The sequence below is a fragment of the Limulus polyphemus genome, unplaced genomic scaffold (assembly GCF_000517525.1).
Source record: "Limulus polyphemus unplaced genomic scaffold, Limulus_polyphemus-2.1.2 Scaffold698, whole genome shotgun sequence".
NCBI lineage: Eukaryota > Metazoa > Arthropoda > Merostomata > Xiphosura > Limulidae > Limulus > Limulus polyphemus.
In genome coordinates this window covers 249,975-262,189 of record NW_013666308.1, presented here as the reverse complement: position 1 = coordinate 262,189, position 12,215 = coordinate 249,975, and the positions used below count along the sequence as shown (strand labels likewise).

The following is a 12,215-nucleotide window of genomic DNA, read 5'->3' as shown; positions in this document are numbered from 1 at the left end:
GATAGCCAATAGGTCACGCCTAACTGAAAGCGGAAATAATCTTTTATTTAAGAATTGAGCTCTATTTATAATGTTGCCCAGTAGTACAGCGGTAAGCTGGAAGGCTTAAAACGCTAAAACTAGAGTTCAATCCCTGTGGTTGACACAGCTCATATAGCTCATTGTGCAGCTTCAGGCTTAACAGCAATTAAACAAACACATTTATTTACGATATTTTTAAAATATGTAAAATTATAAGATAATTAAATCATTTTGTATTTGTGGTATTTTAAGGCACTATGGTGCCATCCCTGTTTTAGGAATACAGATTAATTCAGAACTATGAATTTTGAAATACTGACTAGTCGCAATCAACCACCCATTTAGTGTCACTCTTACAACGCACCTACAGCTTAAAGTGAGTTGAATATTTTGTGGTATCACATGGATCTAATAATCTGAACCTGGTTCGCCAGCTCCGAGATCAAGAGTTCTACCAAACACAACCTACACCCCAACTAAATCACAATTCAACTGTTTCTAAAGATTGAACTTACTCCATCATTTATGAACTGGGAGCTTTACTTTAACGCATAGTATTACCATTATGGGTTTTAGTTGTATCATTTCAACGAGACAAGAAATTTTTCTGCATTGTTGAACCACTGTGTTATCGAAGTTTCTTTAAAATTTGAAAACAATTTTTAAAAAACAAAATAAAGGTTTATCAACAGGTAGCGCTTTTTAATCATGGCGATCATCAGTGTATACATTGTTAGTAAAGCTGGTGGTCTCATATATCAATATGACAATCCAAATTCTCCAAAAATTGAAGTGGAAAAGACGTTTAGTTATCCGTTGGAAATTTCTTTGGATTATCAAAACAAGAAAGTGACAGTAGTATTTGGACAGAGGGATGGAATAAGAGGTGAGATTACATGACATTGGCTTGCAAGTTGCATTCTATTTCTACAGCTACCAAGTACCATTACCAACTAAGTGCTACTGCTAATAGTAGTAACACTACTTTTAGTGGTATCAGCACTAAATTAACATTATTTAGATTTAGTCTAACAAAAATTAACTATGTTATTTGGTTTTGTTGTATAGTTCTGTACTTATCCTACTTGAGTACTTCACTGAAATTCATGTTTTGCTGACTTTGAATTAATAATGATATATTAGAAGTTCAGCCAAGTAAAGTATATATTGTATTTGTAGCTTCATTGTAAATGCTATTTTTTTGGAGTTTAATATTCCATTTTTTACACACAAAAAAATGTTATGGAAAGTTTTTGAGTGCATTTGGCCTGGTTCTGGATATCATCCTGCCAGTCAGTGAACTTAAGCATTCTGAGCGCCTTAAAACTTGCATCCTATTGGAAGCAGATAATGGTATTTTTTGTTCAGTATTATTACTTTTATGTTTTGACAGCTTATTTTTACTTGTAATTACTGCTCACATTGTCACTGACTGTGATTTAAAGCACTTAGCATTTTTGTTTTACACGTGTCTGAGTATTGATAAAATAATCACAATGAAGAAAACAATTTTAACTCAATTTGAATTTATAGTGAAGTATTTCATACAGTTGATTGGGATACTATGAAAATAGGGGTTTCTCAGGAGTCTGTTTTGAATGTTATTATATATGGCAAGGATCCAGGTCTGTAAGGGAATGAACTTGACAAGTATGTTATCACAGTCTTACTTAGGAATGCACCTGTTAGGTTTATTTATTTCACTTGTTAAGGAATGTTTCTGCAAGTGACATCTGCCTACCTTCTCCTTAACTGTAAGACCTGTGTGCCAGAAGTATAGCTTTGGCTTCTGAAAACTTGTCTATATACACTGCATGCAAGTAGTATATCAAAAGTATTATATTTATCAATTTATTAAGCCAAGAAATTATTTTCTGCAAATGAAAGAAACATGGATATCTAATGACATTGTCAGTGTCCAAAAACAAATTGTTATTAGTCACTTGCATTGTTTAGAAGAATTATATGCTATTGTCACTTATATTTAAGGAATTGGTAACAGAACATAGGCATAATTCTCCAAATAGAAGAGTAATATGCATTTGTTTAATTCACCATTGGCTTGAGGTGATGCTTGTTCACTATTACAAGTACAAGAATCTTGTAAAAGTATATAATTGTATCATGCATTTGGAAAGTCTGTGGATTTAAGTAGCAAATGATTGAAGTATTAATGTAGTTTTTTATTGATAACATTCTATTTTCCTTTATGAAGATTATTTTGTATTGTATTTTTAATGTATGGATTTAGAACTAATCTAAATCACCCAAGTGGGCTACACCTTATGAGATGTCATTGGGATGACAATCAGATACTTTCTTAGCAGTATCAAAGTGTCAGTGGATATACCAAAATGATGATTCAATGCATTCTAATCACATTATGTTTTAGTTTGTTGTTATATTGATTTGTAACATTATACATTCGTAGTCAGTTTAATATGCAGGTTTGTTTTTATTATATTTTCTTTGAAAATATTTTAGCACTGGTTTATGTAATTAGCTTACTTTTAATCATAAACTCTAAATAGTAGTTAAAAGCTAATAAAATAGCTTGCCTAGTAGTTGTTGTGTGTTATAAGCTGTAATTATTTTAAACATTTGTTGGATACTTGTGGGAATATGAAGGGCTACATTTAGTTCTGTCACCTTGGTCTCTGTTATGTTTTTTCCTTACCATTGAAGATTTTAAGAACTATATATGATTTATAATTACAGTGTTACATTTCACCATATTAAATAGCAATAAAATTTTTGGTTCAAGGCTTAAAAGGACCTCAAGCTTATACGTGTGTGGTAATATATTTTAAGGAAAATGCTAAAAATTGACAAAAGCAGTCATGCTGTTGAACTATTATTTCCTAATTTTTTAATCACACATGTAATGAAACCTTTACCTACTGAAAAAAAATATTTTTTTTTTTCAGTTGGTCACACTGTTCTAGCAGTAAATGGGAACCCAGTCAATGGCCGGCAGTTGGAAGATGGGCAAGACATATTTGAAATTCTAAAAAATGAGGAGAACTTTCCAATCAGCATTAAATTTGGCCGACCAAAACTCAATACAAATGAAAAAATAGTACTGGCTAGTATGTTTCACTCGTAAGTACTTCAAAGTCTGTATAGTTGCAGTAACAGCCACCAGGCCAAAAGCTTTGATGTGTTTTAAGGTAAAATAAATTAACTTGCAATAAAAATGCACAAATGTACCCCAGAAGTAGTATAACATATCATTTGGTAATAGAAAAATGCATTGTGCTAGAATTAAGTTTCAAAAGATAAAAGTTTATAAATGAAAATATTATGTTTGGGTGTTGTGAGAAGTATTGATAGCCATAGCACTAAGTTAATACATTACAATGATGCAAGTTAACACCTGAATAATTTTCTTCAGTTAATATCACAGATTGTTCCTTTGTTGTTGATTTTTTTAAAGAAAAACCATTTATATACTATTTTCTTGTGTTAAGATGCCTTTTTTCTATTTTTAATCATAATTTATTGATATAATAATTAGAAATATGATACAATACTCAAAGTCATTTTGATTAAATTCAACTATTGCTATGCAAATTGATTATATTTAAAATTTTAAAACAAATGATTAGTGACTAGAAGAGTAATCATTAAAAAGTTCATAATTTTACCTGAAATAATGAAGTATTACTAATGGTATATGTAGCTAACATTTGAATTCAAAAATATAATCAAATTCTAAATTTGTTAGATGAATTTTTAAGTCATCTTAGCACTGCATCTACAAATCAGATCAAGTATTGTTCATATGGCCCTTTCCTAGACCAATCGATATTTCATTATTTTTTGTAAGGTAAGAAAACAAATTAGCAACAAAATCCAGTTATAAGCAGGTACTGGAAGTACATTTAAAAGACTTTGATCAGTCATAACAAAGTACTTGGATGGAGTTTAATTATATTTAGATTTAAATAGAAACTTTATGTTACAGTTTTCACTTTATTTTATAGTTTAAACAATAAAAAATTGTCAGAGATTATGAGTAGAACATAAGTTTCCAAACAGATTATTCTTAACTTTTGTAAACTGGAAATAACATGAAGAACAGCTAAAAAAATGGGGTGGTTTTGTTAATCTTGCAACCTTCCATCACACCTAATGATGGCATTATTATGAGCTGACCTACAGAAATGAAAAATATGTGATAATTATTTAAGTATACACAACATATAAACAGAGTTAATTAACCTGTAACAAATTACTGTGTGTTTATTGAGTGCAAGTATTCATTGAAATTAATTAGAAAAAATCATAATGTTCTATGGATGTGCTGATTATTTAGTGCACATTGTAATTAGTAAGTGTTTTATTGGCCATATAACTGATTAAGGAAAATCAAATAATTGTCAGGGTTTTATGTGTATGGGCTGGGATTCATCTACAGTAGGTGTCTGTGACTTGTTGGCAATAAATTCGAACAATAAATGGACAGCACACAATCCACTTGTTTAAAATAATATATTTGTAGACTATTTGAAGTAAATAAGTTTCTTATGTAGTATGACATGCATGTTTAGTACAACATTTTAAGTAAAAAATTATCAGTTCATTATTGAATGTTACAAGAATAACAGCAACATTTCTTGTTACTTGTGTCAAATTATGGTGCTTATAAACTATGAGCATAGCTTGATCTTTAACCTCTTGCAATTTCCAATTAAATCAAGACATGATCAACTAAAAATTGCATCAGTTTGCAAATGTATCAGAAAACTAACAATTGAATGTCTTTTTTTTTTCAGACTATTTGCTATTGCTTCACAACTCTCACCAGAACACAAATCTTCAGGGATAGAAGTGCTTGAAGCAGACACTTTCAAGCTTTTTTGCTTTCAGACTGTTACTGGTAAATCTGCCTAGAATATTATTTCTTTTTTTCAAGTTTGTGAGTTAATGATTTTTCTGTGTTTTCATATTTTCACTAGTAAAAACAGTAGGCGAATGAAACTTGACAATTTTATAATTTTCAAATTCTTATTTGTTTACTGGGTGCTGAAACTTAACTATATATTTAGTTAGGCATAAAGCAACTGATATGAAACTAATGCTGAAAATTAAGTATGATGTGTAGAGAAAATTTAAGTGGGAGAGTCTTTTTTTTTTCCTTTATTAGGTGCAATTTTAAATTTACTTATTGTGGGAACTAAAAAGAATTTAGATAATAATGTAATAATGGATTTTCATCAATAATGTAAAGCTCCCCAGTGATACAGCGGTATGTCTGTGGACTTGCAACACTAGAAACTGGGTTTCAATACCCATAGTGAGCAGAGCACAGATAGTCCAATATGTAGCTTTGTGCTTAACTTCAAACAAATAAACAATAGTGTAAATAAGGTTATTTTCAAATTCTTTTATACATAATACAATATGTATTACATTTTTTCCTATAAGAATGTTTTGTATGTTTTGGATCAAGTTAGGATTTAAGTACTTATAACTATTAAGTGAAATATAATAATCATCTTCAAAATAAAAGTGCATAAATTCCATGTGTTAGAGTATTATGGGTCTCTGCCTGCAAGAGAGTAATGTTAGTAGATTGTGAAACACATGTTTCAGGACATACAACTAAAGCAAATACACTTGTAATTAGTTGGTCAGAAAAGATTTGTTGAAATATTTTCTTAAGAGTTACAACAGGTATAATCAATAAGAATGACCCCAAAATAAGAAAACAAGCATTTTGAAGTTAAATTAGAGTGAAGAATAGTAAACATAAACTATAAAGTTATAGTTTTGTACAAGAGTGGGTTAGGGAGTTTATGTAGTTTTAACATAACAAGTTCTTCCATACAAATTATAATACTGGACCAATGTATATCAATAGTTAAGTATTGATTCAAAATGTGAATAGCCAAAATCCAAAACAAAAAGCCGTTGCTGGAGGAACTTCAACCAACGGTGGCATCTTTTCCTGTGGTAAATTTATTCTGATTCTTAGCTTTCGTGTAGGTCTTGCACCATATTCTAAGCATGGATATTTTGAATAATCTGTCATGAATATGATGATTGTCTTTATAGGACCCCTTGAAAACAACTTCTGTACATGAAGATCCAATATTTGAAGATTTTCTTGTTCATTGTGTTGAGTTACTTTCTTAACAAAATCAGAAATGCTTTTATTTATCATTTGTAACATGTTTCCTGCTGCGAAGCAGGCTGCTGTTGAAGAATGATGGAAACTTTGTGTGGAGATATGTAGTATGTCTATAAGATTTTGTGATTATAATCAGCTAATCACACTTGGTAAAGTTAGGAAAGGGAACATTTCTTGGCCAACTGATGTTACTAAGGGGTATTCATGTCACCAACTAGTTTAAGGTTTTCTCATGTTGTAGATGTAGTCTTATTTGTTTCTGTGAGACTGATGGTTGTTATGAGGTTGCTGGCCCCCCAGTAGCACAGTCTGCAAACTTACAATGCTAGAAACTGGATTTTGATACCCGTGGTGAATAGATCATAGATGCACCTTGTACAGCTTTGTGCTTAACTACCTTGTACAGCTTTGTGCTTAACCAAAAAAAACAAATGAAGCTGCTGTAGAATTTATCTGGAAGATTGATGGTAGTTACAAAATTGTTGTAGATCTGATCTGGAATACTAACAATTATTACAAATAGAAAAAGTGGCAATGAATTCCATTAATCAATATCATCTATTATCTATGAGTGATGATTACATTGATCATTGTCACACAAAATAATTGATTAATGTCATGAAAAGAAATCACATAATCAGAATTAGTGTTTTCAATTATTACTCTTTGTGATTATTACTATTATCAATTATTCCAACTATGTAAGTTGTTAGCTTGATAATGTGCATGTGTTCTGCTTGTACACAGCTCACAAATTTGAGGGTGTGGCCTAATGCCCATTGGTTATGGTTATGCCTCTTTTGTGTGTTTATCTTGTATGTAGTTTTACTTAACAATTTGCTTATTTATTACAAGCTACAAGTGTAAGTAGTGTTACTTAGGGTAAGATTGCTTTATTAAGAAGTTATGGCAAGTTAATATTCATTAATTGTTATTTGCTCACAAAATTTTAATTGCTGAATGACTTGCTCTTTTAAATTTGTTTGTCTGAAATGATTATACATAGATCAATAACAGTCTAACTGTATTTATTACCATTAAGTTGTTAACCTGTTTACACAAACAAGACTCCTGTTTAATTATGACTAGCTTGAGCTTGATAGGAAGCACTGAAAAGGAAAGACAAAAACCTAGTTATCATCATGTGCTGCTTAAACACTACCTAGTACAGTAAGCTTTGATTTACTGATTTTTCAGCACACACGTCTCTCTTCCAGCTGTACTGTAAAATAAAAACATACTTTTTTTTTCACTGTGGTTTTCAAGGATTGGTCAGCATTTATGTTCACTGAATTATACACCATACACTGTGACAAGAATCTTTATTAGTTTATCACATGAAATCTAAGACAATAATTATCTTGTGAAAATGTCTAGGAAAAAAACTAATGGAACTGAATTAATCATATTTACAGCTTGTTATAGGTTTCATACCATGTTGACAACTTGATACTTAACCCTAATTGTTGTACTTGAAGATGTATTTTATATTAAATGAAAATCATACCATGTTGAGCACATGATACATTTTCATTAACAACAAGTCATAGTTAGGACTGAAAATATATCTACTCTAATTGGTGTACCTGAAGGTGTTTATTATATTAAATGAAGGATGTTTCTAAAATGTCTTAAAAAAACCTGAAGATAATAAGATTAATCTCATTCAAGAATGATTGATTATCTGAATGAAATTTATTAGTGAGCCTGACAAATAATTACTTATCAAATTCCCTAATTGCAGAACTGGACTGGGAGACTGATGGTGATTAAAAAAACATGCAAGTTAGGTTTAATGGGAAGTGTCAACTTGGCACTGAATTGGAAGACATAACACAGGCATGCAATGGTTTTATGTCTTGAAATTTTTTACATGTTCTAAAGTAATTCATGTAAGGTGAATCAAAAAATGATATCCATTTTTCTCCATTGTCCGCAGATTTTTCACAAAATGTCATATGTACTTTTACATAAGTGAATCATTTTCATTGAAATCAGGTCACATTTTGTTATGCTTAAAATGTTGTGAACCATTGGCTATAGATTTCTCTAGACCAATCACTATGTGAGGGTCTTATCAATAATTCTAGAACCCAAACATAATAATAAAAAATGTTCATTGTGGTAAACGAAATAATAATTTGATCTAAGTAAGTGGTTTTTTCTTCCCGATTTGTAAAAAATCCTTATGTGAGAGAAAAAAAGTGAATATTATTTTTGAAATCTGCATAGCTGAATTATGAAAAATCTGTTATTAAAACCAAAACAACTTTTATGAAGTTTAAATTTGCAGGCCTGTGTAATCAATGATCATTGGTGGTGATCACTAGCTAAAGTGCATTGTTTCTGTTGTTCTAATCCACAATATCAGTATTCAAAACAGTGGATCAGGAAACTTAAAACAAATATGTTACATTCACATGTATATGTAGATTTTTATTGTAATATGAAACTGGCATTGCTAGGGAAATAAAATATAAAGCACAAACATAATATTGTAAACAGAAACTTGGATATAAATATTTTTATAGAAAGCAAAGTTCTCTCCATCAGAATATGACATAACTTCCCTATACCTCAAGGTAGTCAGCCATCTTGTAAAAGATGTATATAGATATGAGGATGTAATTTTATGATGTAATTTTAAAATTGTAATTTTTTTGTGGAGATTTGCATACTGTGTTTGTGTTATAAAATGAGCAATAAATAATATAACAGAAATTCAAGGCTTCTTACAGTTGATACTTCAACATATTAGTAGTTATAGTAATATCTCAGTTTGACAAGCTTTATATTATGCAGAAAGCTATATCAACATCAAAGTATGGTAGCCAATAAACAGACTACAAAATCATATTAGTTTCTAGCTTAAAAATGAGCTTTACAGAAGTTCTCAGTATTATTTCATCATAAATTGTTACATGTAAAATTCACTTTTTGTAGCAAACTACTTGTACCCTATTCCCTGTATGTAACAGTAAAGAAGTATTCACATTTCCTTCTATATTAACAAAGCAAATAGTAATTGTAATTTGCTGCTTACAGTTTTAAATTCATAATGTGACTAAAATGACACTAAGAGAGGAGCTAAGAAATATCTTAGTACTGAATGTGGAACTCGAGACTGAGTTACAAAATTGAGTTATTTCTTACCATTTGTTGTTTTGGAGAATGTAGTAATGGATATATTTTTAATTATTTTGTTTTTGTTGTACTTGTAATTTATTTAGTTGATTTTGTTAACTTTTATTAACAAAAATTGTTATAAAATCAAAAGAACTATACAACTATATTATATATATACATTTTCTATCAGTATGGGATTTTTATGCTCTTAACTTTGTTTTTTGTATCAAAATATACTTTATGATGTAAGGAATATTCTTAAGTACTGCTGAAATTTGTTTGTAAAGATAGATTAATTGTTAAACATACTGGAATTAATTTTTGCAGGCATTAAGTTTATGGTTGTTGCTGATCCCAAACAAGCAGGAATAGAGGGACTACTGAGAAAAATTTATGAAATTTATTCTGATTTTGCTTTAAAAAACCCATTTTATTCATTAGAAATGCCAATTAGGTAAGATTTTTAGTACTTTCTCCCTATTTATCTGTAACTGTTATTACAGTAAAATATGGCAGAATTTAATAATTGTAAGTGATAGTCATTCTGATTTAGCAGGATTTTCAACGTATAAATATGTTTACTTTTTAATGCTATAAAATTTGTTTTACTTCTGAAGTGTACAGTTTTATTAAAGTGATTAATTTTTCACAGTATTGTGTTTTATATTTGGAATTTTTGGTGATGATATTTGTGCAACATTTTTATGTCTACTGTACATGCATATTTCTTTGATTGGATTTAGAGGTAGAGGTTAATTCAGTGTGTGTGTTTTGGAATTAACAGTCTCTCTAGAAAGAATTAACTGTGGATAACGTTTTGACACTTGTGGATGTCATCATCAGGTCAGGAAAGTCTTGCGACTGGCTAGTATTTATTGAGTTGACTGTTTTCATTTGGTTGGTCTAGTGTTGAGAGTTGAGATAGTCAATGATGGACCTAAAGTTTTTCACAAAAAGTCTGCTGGCTAGACATTGGTCATAGAAGAACACTCCAAGCTGGACCTATGTTTCATGGTGCAAACAGATGAAGTCCACTGACACTGCAAAGTTTTGGTTAGTTTCTAGTCTTTGATGGATGATTGGTGGAGCTTCTTGAGTTGGTGTGAGGGAGAACATGTTTTAGATGTTAAAAATAAATAGTGTGGAATTTGAAAGACTAACTAATTGATGGATTTTTTCAACAAAATTGTCTGAGTTGTTCCAAATTTGTCTCTCAAATATGAGACAATCTTCAGTGAAAGTTTCTGGTCTTATGGTTTGGATAGTTGAATGTACTCAGGATGGGTCTTAAGGGAATGTCCAGTTTGTGAACCTTTGATAAAGCATAAAGATGATGACTATGATGTGAAAGGTTTGAGGGATTGAGTTTCTTCAGAGGACACCTCTTTAGCTTTCCCTGATTAGTTGATAATTTTAGTGGCTTGCCTTTTATTATTTTTAAAGGGGCTCTTGGTCAGTATTTTGTATTTCATGTCATTAATGAGGTCTTCTAGGTAGTTGTTTTGGTAGTCTTGTTTGTTGAGAAGAATTATTGGGTAGCATTTATCTGCTGGTAAAGTAAATATCAAGTGGTCTTTTATTGATTTCTTCTCTCAAATGGTAAAATTTTAAAGTGGTAGTTTGTTCTGTTGTTGGTAGTTATAAGACAATACCCGGAGTTTGTTTCTTTACTCAGCAAGTACATTTGAGGCCGTATCTTTGATGGTGGCTCAAATTCCTTAAGAGGTATGACTTTAGAGGTAACTCAACGTTTAGGTGTAATGATAGGACTTGCATTTCTTCACTTGGAATGTGTATTGAGCTAAGACTAATTATACAAATTTATTGTTGAGTGAGAATTTCTTGTTCTTTTATATGTATGAATCAGGTTTTGAATTCAGATTAAAATTTGCATTCAATTAAATCCTTGCTCCACAGTGTTAAATACCATTCACAAAACCTCTCTAACTTGAAAAAGACACCCAATAAAGGCTAAAATATCACCTATATGTAATGTTTTCCAAGCCGACTGTCCATTCAAAAGTAAATACTTACACGTTTTTATCTTATTTAAGTTTTGTCTACAGAAATAGTGAAAAACAACACACTGTATTTTCACAGTACATATACCACATTTAATTTTCTTGTGACTTGCTGTAATGTTTTAATAATGTTAAGTCAAATATATAGTTAAAAATGAAGAAACATGAACTGGTTGACTTTGTAGGATGACAGTTTAAGTTAATTCAGTAGAAATCATCAACATGACTGAATTTGTATCTGTTATTTTTTTCTATACAGACTTGTATGTTTCATAGTTTATTATTTCTAAGAATGATTTAAAACATTTGTATTGACAGCATGCTGATCAGTAGTAACTTGGCAGACTACAGATAACCGCAGTCAGATAAGTCATATGATTTCATTAAAAAAAAGTACTACATTTGAAATGTTTTCTACAAAACTCAAGAACTATTATTAGCAAAGGCCTATTAAAATATTTTAGTGGTTTATTAAAGAAATAAAATAAAAATTTGATTGAAATACAGTATATAAAAAATTAATTTATGTTTTTTTTTCAGGTGTGAACTATTTGATACAAATCTACAAGCTGCTTTGGAACAAGCAGAAAAAAGTGGTCTAAGTAATGTGTAATTATCAAAAATCCAGATAAACAGATTGACTTTTTTTTTTATCACCAGTTATGATAAATATTTTGTATAATAGTATTGACTGTACAGGTTTGCTCTTTTCGTGTTGATTGTTTCCTGTAATATTAAAATAAAAATTGTAAATGAGAAGAACAGAAGTGTAATAAATTTTACTTGGTAGGTCTGGATGTAATCATGTTGTCTAACATACCAAAATGCCCCCAGTAGCACAGCGGTATGTCTACGGACTCACGACGCTAGAATCCGGGTTTCGATACCCATGGTGGGCAGAGCACAGATAG

The 12,215-nt window shown here is 30.3% G+C and overlaps 1 protein-coding gene across 1 annotated transcript; it reads left to right on the top strand.

The window, feature by feature from the left end:
- Window positions 1-725: 725 nt before the first annotated feature.
- LOC106460045 (trafficking protein particle complex subunit 4-like) lies at window positions 726-12,066 on the top strand. Its single transcript, XM_013919728.2, has 5 exons — window positions 726-907; window positions 2,949-3,123; window positions 4,800-4,903; window positions 9,611-9,737; window positions 11,845-12,066. Exons 1-5 carry the CDS (start codon window positions 730-732, stop codon window positions 11,915-11,917), a joined length of 657 nt encoding a protein of 218 aa, XP_013775182.1. The 5' UTR covers window positions 726-729; the 3' UTR covers window positions 11,918-12,066.
- Window positions 12,067-12,215: the final 149 nt, after the last annotated feature.